At 47.1% G+C, this 20,088-nt stretch overlaps 1 protein-coding gene across 4 annotated transcripts in view; it reads left to right on the plus strand.

Annotated features, from left to right (window-relative positions):
• Nucleotides 1–660: 660 nt before the first annotated feature.
• The window catches only part of MYO1D (myosin ID), a 145,620-nt gene continuing 126,192 nt past the window's right edge, over nucleotides 661–20,088 (plus strand). For all 4 annotated transcript variants that reach the window (XM_071728705.1, XM_071728706.1, XM_071728704.1 and 1 more), the window contains exon 1: nucleotides 661–865. In XM_071728705.1, the coding sequence (XP_071584806.1) occupies nucleotides 771–865 (95 nt within the window). In that variant the 5' untranslated portion in view covers nucleotides 661–770. The remainder of the gene's footprint in view (nucleotides 866–20,088) is intronic.

Consider the following 20,088-nt stretch of genomic DNA (forward strand, 5'->3'; position numbering starts at 1 on the left):
CAGGTCCAGAATCTCTCCCTGAATGAGGGGATCCTGGGTTGGGGGATGTTCCAGGTCCAGAATCTCTCCCTGAATGAGGGGATCCTGGGTTGGGGGATGTTCCAGGTCCAGAATCCATCCCTGAATGAGGGGATCCTGGGTTTGGGGATGTTCCAGGTCCAGAATCCATCCCTGAATGAGGGGATCCTGGGTTTGGGGATGTTCCAGGTCCAGAATCTGTCCCTGAATGAGGGGATCCTGGGTTGGGGGATGTTCCAGGTCCAGAATCTGTCCCTGAATGAGGGGATCCTGGGTTGGGGGATGTTCCAGGTCCAGAATCTCTCCCTGAATGAGGGGAACCTGTGGCGTGAGAGCATCCCCAAACTTCAGGATCTGTCCCTTACCGGTGCCTCTCCTTGCCAGGACCTCCCTTAGCTTTATCCTCTCCTCCTTCCCGATAAACCCCTGCTTTGGGGGACCTTTTCCTTTGGAGATATTTGTTTTCCTTTGACTCCTTCCCGCCCTTTCCCGCTCAAAGTTCCCCTCAGGTGCATTTCTCGCCGCTCCCCGCTAGGGGGCGCTCTCCCCACAAGGGGCGGGGCCAGCTCCCGGCTGTGCCCTCCGCGGGCCGCCAGGGGGCGCTGCACAGCGCCCGCCTCGCGCCCGCCGGCCCCGCCTCACCGCAGGTGAGGCGGGGCCGGCGGGCTCGAGGCGGGCCCCCCCTTTTCTTTTTTTTTTTTTTTATTTTTTTATTTTTTTTTTTTTCCCCCTCAGTGTCCCCCGTTGTCGCCATGGCGGAGCAGGAGAGCTTGGAGTTCGGGAAAGCTGATTTTGTGTTGATGGATTCCGTCACTATGTCGGAGTTCATGGCCAACCTCCGGCTGCGGTGAGTGCTGGGGGGGTTGTATTTGAGTTTGTTTGGTTTGGTTTTTTTTGGGGTAAAAAGAGTAAAAAAAGTGAGGAAGAGTCCGTTCATTCCTGGGTTTTGACACATCCTTGGGGGGGAAGGGGGAAGGGGGAAGGGGTTGGGAGGTGGAAAGGTCCCGGGGGGGGAGCAGCCGCTCCCTCAGCCCCCGCTGAGGGGACTGAGCTCCTCTGAGGGGCAAAAGAGGGAAAAGTTCCCTAAAACTGAGGTACAGGAGCGCCAAGGGAATGTGAGGGGGGTCCGGGCTGCAGGCAGGGAGCACCAGAGCGTGTTATCCTGTTGGAAATCCTTCCTCTTCTTCTCACGGAGCTCATCTCCAGCCCGTGCCTCGTTCACCTCCCCTCCAACAGGTATCTCGCCTGGTGCAAAGTTAGGAAGGAAAAACCCCATAAATCGGCAGTAGAAGTCACCAAGTCCAAGGTTGCTCCAGCTCCGTCGGAGCGTTACAGCCACTCACGAGTGCAGACTTCACTGCCTTAACATTTAGTGATCTTTATGGTTTTATTTTCCTTCTAGACACGGAGGGCTTCAGGGAGAGCTGCGTTTTCCTCCCTGTTTCAGCTCAATCCTGGGCAGCACTGATAGCGAGGACAGCCGGGGGGGACCCTAAGTCTGCGGCTGTCTTTCACTTTCCATTATAAAAGATTCATGTGAGCTCTTCCCGATAAACTCTTATGCCCCTGCTTCTGCAAGGATTTGATAATTCCCGGAGGGAAGCCTTTGGCATAAAAGTCTGACTGGCAGGCTGTGTCCTCCTCCCAGTTTTGCTGGAGCCGTTCTTCTCCTGACACCTCTCCTGACACCAGGTTTCTGCAGATGTTGGGGATCAGGAACCTGTCAGGCCCTGGCAATCAGTTGTTGGATGCACCTGAGGGTGGCTCCAGCAATAACCGAGGAAAGAGGGGAGGGCTAAGTTTCCTCAGCTGGCATAAAACTACTGAAGAAGGAATAAAATCAGGCTCTTTCAGGCAGTTGAGGTGTCTGTTCTGGATTGGATCTGTAGGTTTCAGAGTCTGGCTGTGGGAGCCTCTGAGTGCTTGGGAACCTTTGTGCTCCACGAGTTACCCCACTTCTGTGGTGCTGCAAGGTCAGGGCTGGCATCCTGGCAGTGCCACAGGGAATAACAACCAGAGTATTTGATATTATTTTTTTCCTTTATATTTGGGTTTCTCTCTGGGCAGGGAGGGCATTTGGATAGAAATACCAAGAAAAACATGATGTGACCAGTTGAGTTTTTAACAGGAGGAAGCGTCAGCTTTAAATAAATTTTGCTTTGCCTCTAAAAGCTTAAATTTGCTTCTAATTTGTGCACACCATGATGCTCTAATTGTATTACAAAGGGCTTAGAAAAGAAATTATAATTAGCAGGAAGCTTGCACATAGCTGTTTGTTCTTGGGGTTTTTTATTCTTTGGTTAATGTGTACTGGAAATCTAAGTGAAGTATTGGAAATTAATTGTTAGATAACTTTAAAAGTCAACGTGGTGTGTTGGTATTCAGGAATCAAATGAATTAATTGAGAGGTGCCTTGCACTGGTAGACTTTGCTAATTTTGTATGAAAGAGGGTGAGTAGAAGCAGCTAGCAATTCTTAATCCTTACAATTGCTACGTAGTTTGATAATTTTTTTTTCTGCCTTGTTGAGTTCTGCTGATTGATTCCAAAGATGTTGTTGGGCATCATCACCATCAGGTGTCCCTTTGATTCCAGTGCCTTGGTCACTGGTACTCAAAACCAGGCTTTTTCTTGAGACACCAATTCAAACTCCAGTTTCTTTTCCACATGAATGTGGGTGTGAATTTGGCTGTAATCTGCATTTTGCAGTCAGTGTTCTGCCTGCTCTTCAAGGTTGTCTTGAGCTGGGGGCAGGATAATATTTTGTTAAAAAAAAAAGAATACTGTTAATTTTTCTGACCTTGGGGCTATCATCCCCTGCCTGCAGGGTTGCCTGCTGTGGGACATTTAGGAAAGCTGCTCTGAATTTCCCACAAGTGTGGCTTTTCAGTAAAACTGCTCTGCCCAGCCCTGCCTGAGGCTGCCAGCAGAGCTGTGGCCCTGGCCTGCTGACCCAGCTTCAGCCCTCATTTGCTTCTCTTACTGTTACTGGTTTGGAGACAGTAATTAACTCTTGCTGCTGCTATGCTTTAAATTGTGTCAGACTGAATGACACCCAAGATTCTGACTTGTTGGAGGGTTGTTTGTGTCACGTTTGGTTTTGTCACATTGTGTGGATGACAGGAGCTGCCTTTGTGCTGCTCCTGAGTCTGCACTGAGCAGAATGGAGAAATTGTTGCTGCTCTGTCATTAACTTCCAGTGATGGCTTTGCTCAGTTTACACTCGGATGGGCTCCACCCTATTCCATAAATCCAGCTTTCTGCCAGAGCTATTTTTGTTCGGGGTCACTGGCTGACCCCAGACAGGGTGTGCTGCATTTAGTTCCCAAGTGAGCCCAGATGTGGGTGGAATTGAAATCGTACCAGCTTTGGTGCATGCAAGGATATTTCCCCAAGGATGTCACTAGTGGGAAAAAGAGAAATGGTGAAGCTGCACTTTTCATTGCTGGTACTGTCTGAGTTTAGTGGTGTTGGCATGGGCTGGATTAGTGTGGCTGGTTTGTTTGTCAATGGGAGTTCCCACCTGGGGGGGTGGATGGATGCAGTGGGAATTTACCACCTCATTTCCCAATCCCTGTGCTTCATGCCTGCTTATTTGTAGGTTTGTGTAGTGATTCAGCAAGGTTATCATCACAAACTTAGTATTGTTTCATGGCTGTGTCTTACAGCTGCTTAATAAACCAAGCATTTCATCTGGACACTCAAGCACTCACTGTGTGTTACACATGAGTTGTAAATAAAAATCATCCCATCCTTGAATTCTTTGGCTCTGAGTAGGCTTTGTACCAGTGTCTGGTTGTGATTCTTAGTCATCAGAACAATTATTAAAAAATCATCCAAAGGAGGAGTACTGGAACAGTTAATCTGTGAACTCAGCAGCTAGCTTTATTTCTTTAAAGCAAACCTCCAAAGCTTTACCAGACTTGTTCCTTAAGTGCTCACAGGTCTGAATTATTCTAAGGAGCCATATCTGAGCAGTTTGCACTTGAGCAGCTGGTCTGGCATTCCCTCTCATCACTTCCCTGTTGACCTTTGTGGGAAGGCTGAAGACTCCAGTAGGAGTTGGCATTTCAAGTCTTATCAGAGAGCATAAGATTAATTGAAAGGCTTCTTAAAACAGGGAATTTTTTTCATGTCAGGCAGCTCTTGGGTCCTCTCAGTGGCAATCGAGGGCTGGGGTTTAGCTGTACTGGAGTGTTGCCCACCTGTGATCTCGGGGGGAAGGTCCTGCTCAGGACTTGGTAAAATACTTTTATTTTACTGGGTGCTTTTGACTTAATGTGACTGTGACTCTTCCACAGCAGGTGGAGCAAGGTTGGGAAAGGGGAGCAGCAATCTTGCAGGGATTGATAAGGTTCTGCAGAAACTGCAACCTAGATGAGCTGTGCAATGTGAACTTGTGAGTAAGAGAAACAGCAGCCTGTACACCACCTCCTTTTTCATCACACCAGAATGAAAATTTTGAGTGAGGAAAATTACCATTTCTAATTTAATTCTTTGTATGGAAGAGAGCAAGAAGGTTGCTATTTTTCAAAAGTGTGAAATATTATGGCTTGTATATGAGTTCTTGAATTACCCTGCAAAGACTGCTCATTGCATTCTCCTTTACAGCTAGCATTTATCTTGATAAGCAAGTCAAAACTCAGAGCTTTACACGTGGTATCTGTGATCTAGAGAATCATCTGTTCTGAAGGCTCTGGTAACTCCAGGAGTAACTTCAGACTCACTTCTGCTCAGGAGGTCACAAATGGTTTGCAGGAGGGACAGAGTTGGTCCCTGCCCTGCCAGGAGCTGGGATGATGTGTGCCTGGCTGCAGAAACCCAGTGCCTCTTAACCAGCTGGAAATAGCCTGGTACACATCAGAGCAGCTGGGCAGGCTCTGGGGCAGTGCCACAGGAGTTGTGTCCTCAAGGCTGTCACATTTAATTTGGGAACAGGTGCTACTTGACTCATCTTTTCCTGATTTCTAGTGAGTTGCTAATTTCTCACCAGCATTGTGCAAATCCCCTCCTGGGAAAATAATAATCTTTGTTGCATTTATTAAAGGACTCAGTGATGCATAGAAGGAAGCCTGTGAAAGCACATGGTAAGGTGTAATTGTAAAGTTGTGAATGATTGTGAGATGAATTTTGGGTTGGTTTCCTCTTTTTTTTAGCTAGTTGCAGCATGAAAGCTCATGGGGGGGGGGGGGGGGGGGCTGTATTTGCTGCTCATCATCCCAGCCTGCCTGAGGATGTGGTGTGAAGAACTACAATTTAATGGTCCTTGTAGTTGTCTCCCAGCACCTACTGTGTTTTCTGACTTCTTAAAGCAACCCTTAATAAAATATACCTCTGCATTTAGTTAAAATATGCAAAAGTGGTTTTTGTACTGTTTCACAAGTGTGTCTTACAGTGCAAACCCCACAGTGTTTTCAAAGCTGTCTTACATTAAGGTAACAGATCTAAATTAATGTTTATTGCAGATTTTTTTTTTAATTCTCATATTTTGTTATGACGAGAATTCTCAGTATTGAGGATCTGTAAAGAAATTCTTTGAGAATTTTTTGGAAGTATTTGGGCTGAGGCGTTTGCTGTGCAGGGAAGGGTGAGGTGTGGGCTCTACTCCTATAAAAAGGTTGTAGCAAATTGAAGCAGGGAATTGGGCTTCAGGTGCTGAAGAGGGGTACCTTGAAAGGATTTTCTGGAGACAGTTGAGTGTAGGTTGTACTTCTTGAGCCTCTCTCAAAAAACCCACACATCTTTTACATCTGGATGATGTAGTGGGTTGAGTCTGTAGCCTGGGTCAGTTTTAAAAATAACCTGGTTTGTGTTTTGGATGAGTGGTGTGAGTAGCTGTTGGCCTCTTGGGTTTACAGCATGCTGCTGGGGAGGCAGCTTTGGATCCAAAAGGCTGAAGCTGATGCCAAAAATACACAGACTTTGTGATTGCCCAAGTGACCTAACAAACAGCTGTGATGTAGCTGTTAGCAGCCCCTTCAGTAGGTGATATTAAATACACAGATTTCACTCTGCTCTGAAAGGCCAAGCTTGTGTTCTGCAATTTAGTGTCCTCTGGATCTAGAGACTGGGTGATTTTCCTTTGCTCTGTCCTTAACAGGTCTGGCAAAATTCTAGTACTGACCAAATTCTTACATTTGTTCCCATCCTCAGAGGATCTGAGTCCCCATAAATACCTGAGGAATAATCCTTTCTCAGCAGAGATGTGGATCACTGATAGCTTTTGGTTCTTCATCTGCACAGAAGAATCCTTCTTCATTCTGCTCTCCCTTTGACCTCATCTTACTGACAGTGCTGGAGCAAAGGCTTCTGTCCTGTCTACATTGTACTGATGTTTTTCCACTGGCTTTCTTATCTCTCAAACTCCATCTTAAACATTCATATTTTTGGTTCAAGTTGTGGTGGGTGAGGTTTGGCTTCACACTAGGTAGCAAAATATCTTTAATCCTGGCAGAGGAAGTATTATGTGAATGCTTGGTTCCATTTGTGCTTTTGCTAATGAAATATTCATGCTTAATAAACAAGTTTCTCATGCCTTTAAGCCATTTTAATTTCCTCCTTTTAAATAGATATGAATATTTCAATTGTTCATATGGTGCTGAATTAAAAAGCTGCTGGGCAGAGGCTGCTTTCTTCCTGGAGAGGGGTGGCTGCCACCATGGATGCTGTGGGACACTCCTTGGGCTGTCAGCAGTTATTTCTCCTCAGCTCTTCTTGGCTTCTCCAGAACTGCCCAGTTTGCAGCGAGCTGTCTGGTGACAGAATTTGGAATGAATGGAATGAAAATTCCCCTTAGTCCATCAAAATTTGAGTTATGAGCTTGGACAGGGTCCAGCACGCTCTTTGGAGATGGAAAAGCCATTGATCTCACTGAGAGCAAATCCTGAGCTCAGGAGCAGCAGGAGGTTTCTGAGGGACCCCCCACTCAGAGGGAACCCCAGGGCTCTGTGTGTGAGGGAGGTGATGGCCCACAGGGACTTGTTGTGCCCCATATGTGCTGAATTTATGTCATTTGACTGAGTCTTCTTTTGCACATCTCTGCTCCCCTGAGTTCTGAATACCTGCTTCTCTCAGAGTGAGCTTCTACAGTAGTCTTTTTATAGAAGGGTGGGGGAGGTGGTGTTTAATTATGTTAACACATGGGTGTTGAATAATATACAAGGTCAGATTCATGAAGGGGATGAGGCTTTCAGGGTTCCTGACAGCCTGAAATTCTTAGGCTGCTAATCCCAGGCACCAGACCTGCTGGTCCTGGCTTGCCAGCTGACACCAACCTGCATTTATGCTGCTTGTCAGAACACAGATAAAATTTAATTGCAGGTAGGTAGCTAGCAGCAAGCTGGGGAGGGACATTGGTGTCACACAGTGCCAGGTGTGAAGGAAAGTCCTGCAGCATCAGTTTTGTAACCAGAACTCTTTTGAATTGGCTCAACAGGACACACCCCTTATTGTGTCTTTTTAAAACTATTTTTTTCTTTTTCTGCTTTTTACACGAAGCAAGTCTACAAGGAGTCAGCTTAGCAAGTCCTCAGCAACCTTTTTGCTTTCATCTGTGCCTCTTCTCTGCAATTATTTTGTAGACTGTGATGCAGTTGCATGGGTCTGAAGGTCCTCAGAGTGGGCAGTGCATCTCTTTGTGGCCCCATGAAGCAGAGTCCTGTCCTTTTGGGCTGCCCCACGTCTGGGATGGCTGTAGAGCTGCAGCATCTCAATGAAGTCATCATCACCTTCTGCATCTCCAGCCAGAGGCTGCCCTTAAGTTCTGCAAACTCATACAGTAAATATTAGCTCAGTTGTCTAATGAGCCTCATGGTGTCCTTCAGTCAAGAGTCCTTTGACTTCTCTTCAGGTGGTTTCACTGCTCCACTTCTCCCACAGTCCTTGCATTCCTTTTGGGCTGTGCAAACTTTTACACAACCTGAACACTTCCCCTGTACTCACACCTGCTTGAGTGCTTTGAGATACAGATCTCACTTGGTATTTGTTACATCACTACTCTCCTTTCTCAGTCCCTGGGTCATGATTCCATCTTTTTTTATGGAATTAAGGAAATCTGAGTAAGGGGAGAAGAAAGCAGATGCCTTAAACACTGGTTTGCCTGGAAGTGTTAAATAAGAGAGTTTATTTTGTAGCAAAAGACAATTTTGAGGTCTCGGAAGCAGAAATACAATTACTAGAAGAGGATTTCTGTTCTTTTCAGGGCTTTGCAGTTGGTACTGGTGGGATCTCAGTACACTACTGCTATCATGTACTGATATTTCTGTCTCTCTTAAGCAGACCAAGAGGAGAAATAAGTTTTCATTGTGGTGTTTTCAGATTCTAAGAGAACAGCCTGGGTAGGAGGCTCTTCTTTGGGAGAGAAAAGTAGTAGATAGGTAGTAGATAGTTTTAACTTGTTGAAAATACTTTTTTTTCCCTTCAGATCTAACTCATTAAACTGTTCCTCAGATAACCACTCTCTTTTGCTAGGAATGAGCTTTGTCTGGTTCCTGGGGTTTGTGTCCCTTGATGTTCTTCTCCCCTGGCCTGTGCAGGGCCCAGCTGCTGCAGGCTGCCACAGGACAGTCCTGTTGGTGAGCAGGGGGTTAGACTGAGAAGGGATCCCATATGACCAGAGAACAGCAATGGGAAGTGGAGGCAGAAGGAGAGGGAGGTGTCATGTAAACACCTTTTAAATAAAACAGTTGTTAATGATAAGCTGGAGGGGCCACCACCACAGATGGTCTGGCAGTGCTCAGCAGTACAGTGTGACTTGTTCTGGGGCATGGCCAGTCTGTTCTTCCTTTAGCTCAACGGTGCTCATAGAATCCCAGACTGGTTTGGGTTGGGAGGGACCTCAAAGCCCCCCCAGTGCCACCCCTGCCATGGGCAGGGACACCTCCCACCAGCCCAGGGGGCTCCAAGCCCCATCCAACCTTCAACACTGCCAGGGATGGGGCAGCCACAGCTTCTGGGGGCAACCTGGGCACCCAGGGGCTCAGCACCCTCACCCCAAACAATTTCTCCCTCCCTCCCTCCCTCCCTCCCTCCCTCCCTCCCTCCCTCCCTGCCCAAGATCTCCTCTCCATCTCCCCTCTTGCAGCTGCAAACCCTTCCCCCTCATCCCATCCCTCCAGGCCCTTGTCCCAAGTCCCTCCCCAGCTTTCCTGGAGCCCCTTCAGGCACTGGAAGGTGCTCTAAGGTCTCCCCATGGGATCCTTCTCTTCTCCAGCCTCAACACCCCCAACTCTCAGCCTGTCTTCATGGGGTGTGAAGGTGATGGTACTCTCCATTTGCCTGGCCTAATTTCAGAGCAGTTTTCTGTGCAGACTTTAAATTTTCTCCTTGTACAATGCTGGAATATTTGTGTCTCACTCTGTGGTGTCCTGTCCTGTGTACCTGTGTGCTGAGGAATGTTACAGCACACGTTTCCTGGTTGCTGGGATGTTGCTGGAATCTTTTCTGGGTTTAGAAGTTGGTAGTGGTCTGCCCTGCTGCTGCCAGCCCTGAGATACATGAAACTCCAGAGAGCAGTGAGTGTGTAACTGCTGGGCTGCTCTCAGCCAGAGCACACTTTCCAGAAAAAGGTACTGTGGGGTGAAAATATGGCACGAAAGCAGTTATGTGTTCCCCAGACAGCAGCTTACCTGCTAGGATGTTATTTCTCATCCTTGGTGTTTCTTTTTGTACTCCAGGGTGGCAGTTGTTGACACTGTCCCTCTGACAACTGTTTTCCCACCTGACCCTTCCCTTCTCCTATTGCTGATTTCTTGCCTGTATTTTTGTAGTTGCAGAACACTCTTGGTCATCCTTGGAGACCTCACTGCTCTTGCCCTCAGTGCCCTCTTTGCACAGATGGACACCTCAGCCCAGCTTGCTCTGTGCTGCAGTGTCTGTTCCCAGTCCTCCAGCTCTCCCAGGGATGGAGGTGTCACCCCTGCTGCCAGGGATGGAGGTGTCACCCCCCTGCTGCCAGGGATGGAGGTGTCACCCCCCTGCTGCCAGGGATGGAGGTGTCACCCCCCTGCTCCCAGGGATGGAGGTGTCACCCCCCTGCTGCCAGGGATGGAGGTGTCACCCCTGCTGCCAGGGATGGAGGTGTCACCCCCCTGCTCCCAGGGATGGAGGTGTCACCCCCCTGCTGCCAGGGATGGAGGTGTCACCCCCCTGCTGCCAGGGATGGAGGTGTCACCCCCCTGCTCCCAGGGATGGAGGTGTCACCCCCCTGCTCCCAGGGATGGAGGTGTCACCCCCCTGCTCCCAGGGATGGAGGTGTCACCCCCCTGCTCCCAGGGATGGAGGTGTCACCCCCCTGCTCCCAGGGATGGAGGTGTCACCCCTGCTGCCAGGGATGGAGGTGTCACCCCCCTGCTCCCAGGGATGGAGGTGTCACCCCCCTGCTCCCAGGGATGGAGGTGTCACCCCTGCTCCCAGGGATGGAGGTGTCACCCCTGCTCCCAGGGATGGAGGTGTCACCCCCCTGCTGCCAGGGATGGAGGTGTCACCCCTGCTGCCAGGGATGGAGGTGTCACCCCTGCTGCCAGGGATGGAGGTGTCGCCCCCCTGCTGCCAGGGATGGAGGTGTCACCCCCCTGCTGCCAGGGATGGAGGTGTCACCCCCCTGCTCCCAGGGATGGAGGTGTCACCCCCCTGCTCCCAGTGTGATTTTTTCAGCCTTGCCCAGTGAGTCAGCAGGAGTTCCCTTGGGCTCACTTGTCCTGCCAGCACCATCCTCCTTGGTCCTTTCTTTGCACTGAAAGTCAGATCTTGTTATTTCCCTCACAGTGTCCCAGACCCAAGCCTGAGTGTTACTCAGGGATGGATTTCTTGCCTGGAGAGAGCTTTGCACTGATTTTTGTTCTGAATCTTTGTCTAATGCCTTGGCAAACCCCCTTTCTCTCATGCTTGTTCAAAGTGGATCTGCAGGAGAGGGTTTCTGCTTTCAGTTTTATCTGCCTTACCTATCTCTGTGCCTCTTTCCTGTTCAACCTCAGCACCACAACTTATCTCCTTCCCAAGTTTATCAGTTTCTCCTGCAGCACTGACCTGTTAACATGGCTGAGAACTTTCTGGTGAGGATTCCTGTGCTTTTCCCTCAGTTGCTCCTTTTGGCAGGGAAACACCACCATATAAATTTCAAGAAAGACACTGCCTCCTCCTGCCATGCCTAATTTATGAAGCCTCCCCAGACTTTGTCACGGTAGGAGGTTTGGTTTGCTGTAACCACTGATTATCATGTTGATCTCCTCAAGTAATTTCCTGGTTCCTGCTGGCTCTGTGCCTGGGGCAGTTCACGTGCTCTTGGGTTTGGAAAGAGCCTGACCCAGTGCTGTCCTCTCTGAGCCTGCTCAGGTAGGGAATAATTTGCTTCTAGTATTGTGATCTGTTCTCATTTAAGGCTGATGTAACTTAAGTTGGGAAGCCTGAAGTGTTGCTACATCTTCCCTGGAAGTAAAAACTGGAGAAGATGAAATAAAAATTGTAGAAGATTTGTGCAGCACTGTGCAATGTGTGGCATGGGATGTGCTGGAAGAGGTGAATGTTTTTTCAGGTAGGGTGTCTAACCCCTTCTCCAAACACAATACTTTCAGTTTGTGTTTTTTTGTTTTCCCCTGGACACAGGCTGTCTCCCACTCTTTATTTAGATCAAGCCAACTCCAGAGGTGCTTTACTGGAACTTTGGCTGACCCTGGAATTCTTCTTGTGAGGCTCCTGATGAGAAGGTCTCCAGTCTCTTTCTGATGGTGCAGGTGTACACTGCTACCCCTCAGCTGAGTTATACCTGGGGGCACCAGCTGAAACCTTCTGAAAAAGGTTCCCTTTTCCTGTCTGGCCTCCATTATAAGCATCAAACTGGCCAGTGCCCTCATCATGGTGCTGGGTTTTACTTCTGGTGCCCAAGACAAACTTGCAAAAGAGAAACTGAAGGGGAGGGGAGCAGTTTACTGAATCCTGCTGTCCAGGGAGCAAACCAGCCAAGGAGTAACCAGAACCCATATTTTAACAGCTTACTGGAGGGCAGCAAGGGCTGTCTCATGATGAATAGCAAAGAAAAACAAACTCAAACAAAAAATTCTCTTTTCTCTCTGTATGAACAGCACAGCTTTCTTTCAGGAGAGTATTTCTATGGTATATTGAGGTGGTAAAATCTGGCATGGTGGTTGTAAAAGCCTTTTCATCATGGTTATCAAGAGCACAATGAAGCTTTCACGGGGTTAGGCATCTTTTAGATGTTTACTGCAAAACTTTTCCTTTTATTCCTATTGCTGAACTTCAGCTAAATAGGCTATTTGTTTACAAAAAGGAATGATAAAATGAGTTTCACCTTCAAGGAAAAGTCCAGATGCCATGGTTTGAAGCCCTCTCTTCCCCTGCATTGTTTATAAATCAATTGGATGTTGAGTTTATAAACTCCCCCCACTAGAAATGGAGGCTTCCTCCTAATACCAGCTCATCTGATGTCTGGGGGAATGAATGGAAGAAGACTCCAAGGGCTGTAAGTAACATTTAGGCTTCCAGAAAAATCCCAGAATCCCAGACCCTGAGAACTGTCACTCTTCAAGTAACCTGCTTAGAAAAGTTGTTGGCCCTGCACACTCCAGAGAACATAACCCTCTTCTGTTGGCTTCTGCCAGTACCAGGCAGACACCGTGCTGCTTTTCCTTCTGCCTGCAGGGTATGAGTACCCCAGTATTCTTTCAGAGCTGGATGTAAACACCTCCTTGGAACAGTAGCTTTTAAACTTTGTTGAAAAGTGCTTAGCAATGACAAAAAAATGTTATTTCCAAAAGGATTTCTGTAGCACTGAGGGTTTGTTTTTTGTTTTTTTTTCCCTGCAAATGGAAGTCCAATTTTACCACAAAAATGTCCCTGTAACCTCTTATAATTCAAAACATATTACTTGCTTTTCAAAAGCACAGGCAAATTACCAGGGAGACTTTCTAAAATAAGACAGAGGGTTAGATGTATAACTTTGTGGACAGTGCTTCTTGATAATAAAGTGTTTCCTTTTCTGAGTTTCATCTGTGTCGCAGTAAGAAAGTATCTTTGCTTTATGTGCTTTTTTTTTTTTTGTATTGACCTCTTTTAGGTGAAGAGAACACTAATGACACTGTGTATGCCTCCAGGCGTGGGGTGTATAAAAAAAGAGCGTATTCCTTTCCCTTTTTTCCTGTTAAATGTAGCATTTATGTCTCTAGCAAAACAAACAATAGAAATCTTGTCTTTGTTCTGAACTTAGTTTTTGGGCTGTGCTGCATCCTGGCTTTCAAGGATGCAGACATTCCTCAGCTAGACATCTCCAGTCTCTGGCAGCTAATTCCCTGAATCTTTATTAGTTCCTGAACTTAAACCTCTTTGAGGAAATGCCAAGGGAAAGTAGATACATGTCAACCTTTTTAAGCCTGGTATAAAACTGTACAAGCTGGACTTGATAGGAAACTGAGGGCAAGTTGAACAAATTTGAAATCATTGGAAATGTTGTGCTTATTTTTTCCAATCAGTTGATGGAAAACATGTTTTTCATTAAGGGCTTACATTTTTGGAGACCTGAAGGGGGGCTGCTTATTGTCCAAACAAGTCTTGTTTTCAGCCAGAACACTTTGGCTGCCCATTTCTCCTTAGGTACCAGCACTCCATTCCTGCAGGCAGGCACCCCAGATCCCTGGAGCAGTGGCTGGCAGGGGTTTGGGTGCTGAGTACAAGTATGAAAGCCAGGAAGGTGGGATGGTTTCTAAAAGACACCACGTGTATCACCCCTGTCATGCAGGAAAGAAGTAGCAATGTCCGTCTCAAAGTTTTTATTGACTTAAAGAATGTCTGATTTATTTATTTTTTTCCCTGCTTTACTATTGGGGTTCTTTACTATTGGAGTTCTTTACTGTTGGGGTTTACTATTGGTAGCACCTGCTCCTGGCTGTATGAAGAATGGAAGCATTTGGCTTGGAGCAGAGAGCTCATCCCTGTTTCCATGACTTTTCTGAGGTGATGGCATTATTTTGGGGCTCTGACACACTGCAGGCCATGGGTAACTTCAGAGGTCAGCCCAGATTTGTTGTTATTTAACTTGGGGAGAAAGCTCTTCAGTCAATCTTGATCTCCTCCCAGGAATATTTTCCATACTTGATTCATAACTGGTAATTCAGCTGCTTTGCTGAGAGCCTGGTTACTAAAGTCAGTGAGTACACCTTGGACAGACAGAGATCAGAGTGATTCCACTTGTTTCATTGTGCAGACTGAACAGGTATCATGGAGCAAACACTGTCCTTTCATTGTGAAGATGTTGATGATGTGGAAAGACTGGAAAACTCCAACATGTAAGAAGTCAGCATCAGTATTGTGGGCAATACTGATTTTTTTTTTTTTTTCAAGACACTTTTCCTGCCTTTTTGAAGGCTCTTCCATACTCATAGGCAGTTACATGTCAGAAATCTTGTTCTAATAGTAATTCCCACACCACTTTCACATCCTTTGTGCAGTGCCAAAGTATTTTGCACCTCAGTTGCCAAATCCTGGCTGTCCTGATGAGCATGGTAAGCCCCAAAACCAATCTGGGAAAGCTTTCAGAGGGGGGAAAACCCCCCAACCCTCTAACCTTTCATATGTAGATGTTTTGGCTTGTCTTAGCCCAAAAGAGTTTAAGATGAATGAGCAGCCTCTGTTTATCCTCATGAGGCATTTGATCCAGCAGCTGATAGCACTCATGGCCAGATCCCAAGGAATTTGCTGTGTAACAGTGTGTAGGAAAACCTGCAGAGTTGTGCCCACCCATCTGGGCAGCACATGGGTACTGGGAGCCTTGGATCATCTCATTTTATCATTCTCTCAGTAATTGAGTGCAACATATTTTGCAAACTAAAAAGTCCTCTCACTGCAGACTGCAATTTTTTGGTAGTTTTGACTTGGGTTTTCATCCTCTTTGTGCAGTAGGAATGCCAAATTGTCCCCTTTGTTTTAATCTGGGGAGGAAATGACATGAAAACCCCCATCCTATCCCACATCATGCACAAACCAAACATCTCTCAGTAAGGACACCCACTGTGTGGAAGTGGGGACTGAGCAGCACTGACAAGCTCAACCATTCACTGATTTTGTTTCCTGCTTTCTGCTGATTCCTGTGCCTTTGGGAAATGCTGTGGTTGCCTTCAGACTTCACAGTGATGAAAGCTGAAACTCTCCCTTAACGAGGGTGAAGATGGTTGTATTCATTTTACCCCGGGAGCATGGATTTAAAAAACCAAAACACAATAGTTACCATGGGACCCGTGAAATAAATGACAGTGCCAGTGGTGAATGTTCTTTCTGGGTCTGGGATCTTGTGTTTGCCTCTCTGCTGCTGTCACTGCCACCAGCCCCTTGCCTTCTGTGCTCCTATGCAGTCCCTTGTCCTGCCAGCGTTTTTACACCAAGGGTTTTTGTCTATGAAACACCATCTGTCACTCAAGAGTGGAGGAGTGGGGTGGTTCTCAGCCTGACAGAAAGTCGGGGTGAACCCAGAAGGAGTTGGCAGGAGGAGGGTTTGTGGAGCAGGTGTTGTCAGAAGTCACTTTCACAGGAACTGGGATGTGGTGCAGGAGCTGAGGGTTTGCAGCAGGGATGTCCCTGCCCTCAGGTGCTTTCAGGTGCTGGGAACTGATTTGGCTGGAGACAGGATCTGTTGCTTCTCTGCTCAGGATCCCCAAGAGCATCCCAGGGTGGGAACCAGTGTCCCAAGCTGGTGCTGGGGCTCTTGGCATTGCCACTCACTCGGGGTGACAGCTCTTCCACCCTTACCCCTTCCTCAGCACTCCAGCTCCCTGACCTCCCTGCTCCTGCCAGCACCCCCAGAGAGCTTGGAGAGGTGTCCATGGAAATCCTCATTTCTGAGCATACTTGGGTTAGGTTTTTCTTTCTGGCATAGTTATCTGACATGTCAGCTTTCAGAAATCTCCTTAAGATCTTTGCTCTTAGCCAGCACTTGACCCTCTGGAGGCCACAGAAGTGCCCCTTGTGTCACCCTGGTACAGAGTCCTTGCTTTGCTGTTACCTTCTGTAATCATGCACTGAGTGTTTTCTGATGCTTCTGGTCCTATTGCAGTGTTTGTCCCTCTTCTGCTTTTGGGTTTCACATTTGCAGGGTGTAACTGGGCATTCTTCCTGTGGCTTGGCTTTCCCTTGCTTTGAATTACATCATGGAGAAGTTGAAATAGTACAACACCTTCCTGTGAAGCAGATAGCATCTCCTTGTCCTCATTTGTCTTACTCTCTTACCAAGTATGTTCTGGGGTCTCATGAAAACTGATTTATTAGCTCACACTGGTGAAGGAATAGTACATGAGATTGTTCCTCTTCCAAATATAACCCCCCCGTCATCTTAATCAACATTTGTTTTTCAGTTGCCCAGCTGGCAATTCCCTGACAAATTTGGGCAACACCAGAGTTAAGGGGAAGGGGGCTTTGCATTCCTATGGACTGAGCTCCTGCATTGCTGTGCTCAGGTACAACTCTGCTGGGAGAGCAGCTTGGAGTTTCCTCCAGAGCTGACTCAGATTTCCCAGATCCAGGTGCAGCAAATCTAGGACATGTCATTTCAGTGTGCATTGGGTGGGCTACCTAATCATGTCATCCAGTAGTCACTGACCTGTAGCTGTCAGCTTGCTTTTTCTTCCCCCATTTGTCCACCTGCAAACAAACAGAAACCCAGGTGTAGTTGGAGTGTGTCTCCATTTATGTTCCTGCTCTTATCCTGCCCTCCCCCTGCCCTGATTCTATAACTGGGAGTGGGAATTGCCCGAGGGCCTCTCTCCTCACTTGTTATTCCTGCCACTGCCTCTGCCTCTTGGGCACTTTCTGCAGACCTCAGACTCTGCTTGCAGCATTGATGGTCCCTTGGGATGAGCCACCCCAGTCCCAGGTTTTCATTGGGAAATCCCCACTTCAGGGATCGTTTCACCACTGCAGAACTGCAGCAAGGGTCTGGGTTTGTTTTGGTGAACTGTGTTGTGAGTGCATGGCCTGGGGGCTCTGCAGATCTCAGAGATCTGGGGCATGAGAAAAACATTTTGAATCTGAAGTCTCTTCTGTGCAGGTTCTCCAGAGAGCAAGATCAGGCAGAGAAAATGGCACCCCAGCTACCAGCATTGGGATCCCTTCTGAGAGCATCATCCCTGGAGGTGATTTTTAAGGCCAGCTTGGATGAAGCCTTGTGCAAGCTGCTCTGGTGGGAGGTGTCCCTGCCCATGCAGGGGCCTTGGTTCTTGGTGATCTTTCTTTGATCATCTACTGAAACATCCTGGAGGAAAGTAAAAATGCCAGTGCCTTATCCAAAGGAAGATCTTCCTGCTAGAAAATTCCCCAGTAGCAGCAGCATTTGCAGCCAGGGCTCGTGTGGCAGTTCTCAAATACTGCTGTGATCAACCTCAACACACAGCTCCAGACAGAAGCTAAAAGGGTTTGTAGTTCCAGATTTTTTGGGTGCTCCAGACATTGTTTTCCATTGCCCAGCGTTTTATTACTGATGTCTTTGTCCTCTGGCCTGTCTTGTCCTTTGTAAACAGTTTGTTTGGAGCCTGGAGCAGTCATCTTTGCTGTGTGTGGATTGGGTGTTGGAAGAGGAATTGCCTTAGGGATGGAGAAGGTTAAATGGGAGGTAGCTGACTCCTTATGGGTTAAATGAGTGAACCTAAAGATGAGGACCTAAAAAGAAGTGTGAGCTCTGTTTCCAGGATTAGATTAGCCTTGCTAGGATGCTGCTTTTGAGGTGCCACCATTTACAGAGTTACTTCCTAATATTTACAGATTCTGCTTCCAAAAGGTGATGGGTATCAATGGCTCAGGGCTCCCTCAGGGCTGCAGGGTGAGCTGGAGGAAACCTAAACAGGTTCCTTCTTTTCAATCGAAATTCCTTCTGTCAGAACAGGAATAACTCTTCAGATAGGGGGATGTTTCCAGCAGGATGGGGGCTGCTCAGGAGGGTCTGGCTTGGGGTTGGTTGTGTCCCAGGGAGGTGCTTTTCAGCCCTGTGTTTATTCAGCTCTGCTCCACCCTCCCCAGCTCCCAGCCTGGCATGGGCTGTGGTTGCACAACGGGCTGCAGCCAGCTCAGCACCTCTGACAAAACAGGCAGCTTGGGCTGGGGCTGCACTGAAGCAATGATTAATTGGGGAAAAATTTTAACAGCCTTAAATGGCAGTAAATTTATTTTGGCAGGTGGAGACTGAGAGTCACTGGTGCCATGCAGTGTGGAGTGTTCCTCTGAAGAGTCAGAGCCACTCTGCATCTGCCATAGCACTTTCCCTGTCTCAAACTTTATCCGGAGCAAGAGCTTCAGTACTGAAGTCTCCTTTTTACAGCTCTAACAAGTTTGCCATTCACCTGAGAATAGGGATTGACATCTTTGCAGCCCCTCACTAAACACTGGAAGTCCCATTGCTTCTTGCTTCCAATGCACATAGTTATGGGTAAGGAATGAAATATCCTTCTGAGCTGACATGGTGAGAGCTTTGTTCCAAAGTTTGTCTCCTCAAGACACACGAATTGGTTTTGCAAATAACACTGAATGTCTCCTGTGAGACTGGATAAAGTAGTGTGTCAGCCTGCCAGGCTGAATATTTTGAATATTCTTGTAATAATCTGAAGGTGAAAAAGTAATTGGGTTCATCTGAGATACTTCTTTAGTAGTGTCCTGGATTAAGATTGGAGCTTTTTAGTTTTTGTGAGACACATTTAAAAGATCCTTGAGAAGCAAGTGATAAAGGAGAATTGATTCCTGTGCTCATTCAAAAGCTCCAGATTCCCAGCAGCTCTACTGTTGTATTTTATTTTGATCAGGAATTTAGTTTTGACAGCAGGAGTAATTTGCTGGCTTTTCTCCTTGTTAATCTCTCCTTGGTGGCCAACAAGAGTTATTGTTGCTTGATGTTGATCCATAAATTTTGTGGAGGTTTGTTTAGTGTCCTGAGGCTCTGCTCAGGACAGAAAGCACTTACTGAGTCTAATTTTTATATGGTCTAGAAAACTTTCAGCCTCCCTCTCTGTCACTGTAGTGGTTGTGTAGGACTAAAAATGACTGCTGAACGTTCCTGTAATGTTTTTGCCCAAGCTGCAAGCTGCCCACAGGCACAGCACTGGTTTTGCTTCTGGCATTGTCCTGTGGTTTTAATTCTGTCCTTAAGCAGCAGCAGTGGTGGCATGGAAGCTCTTTTCTTACCAACACTGGGCTGGAAATAAACATCATCAGTGGATGTGGAACAGCCCACTGTGTGTTCAGTGTGTGTTTTCCTTGTAAAAAAAAATAATAGCAGATACTTCATGCAGTCAATCTTTCTGCAAACAGAGGAGCTGTCAGTCTGGCAGGATGTAATTCCATTTTCCTTAGTAGTTTGGTTTCCTTTTGGCTTGTGGGTGCTTAAGCTCAGCACTGCCCTTGTGCTGGATTGATGGTGACTCTAAGGTGCTTTTTTTGAGTCATTCAAAGGAAGGTGGTTTGTGAAAAGGTTGGGATTTGCTTTCTGTCTCTAGTAAATGCAGGCTTTCCAGAGAACTTAAAAATGCTAGAAGCATAGGCCCATCTGTACGTAGTTTTCAGTCACATTTTATGGCCACATATATGTGATCATTCCTAGTGCAAGGAACCAGCTGGCAGGCACTTGGGTTGGTTTTTTAATAAGGTACTAAGGCCCATTAGACATCTGAAACAGCTGAGACATTGCTATGGCTGAAAGAGGTTATGAAGTTTACTTAAAAGCTTAAGCAAGTCTAATTCAAGGCATGTTGCTTTCTCCAGAAAGCTTTGGTTGGTTTGGAGAGAGGCTGCATTATGTGGGATACAGTTGTTTGGCAACAAAGCAGTGAGTTTTAACAAGGCAACAACTTAAAGCTTGAGGTGGTCTCTGTTGGGGCAGTGACATGCAAAGCCTGGGGGCAGACAGGGGTGAGGCCTGGGTGAGGGGTGTTTACAGAGCCAGTTTCCTTATTTACTGTGTGACAAGAGCTGTGTCTCATGTCCCTCCAGTTACTTTGCTGCTCAGTGACTGTCCTGAGTGCCAACAGTCAGGAAAATGAGAAAACAATCAGGAAAAACTTCTGGTTTTGTGTTATTTGAAGTGCTTCAAGGC

The sequence above is a fragment of the Heliangelus exortis genome, chromosome 29 (genome assembly GCF_036169615.1).
Source record: "Heliangelus exortis chromosome 29, bHelExo1.hap1, whole genome shotgun sequence".
NCBI lineage: Eukaryota > Metazoa > Chordata > Aves > Apodiformes > Trochilidae > Heliangelus > Heliangelus exortis.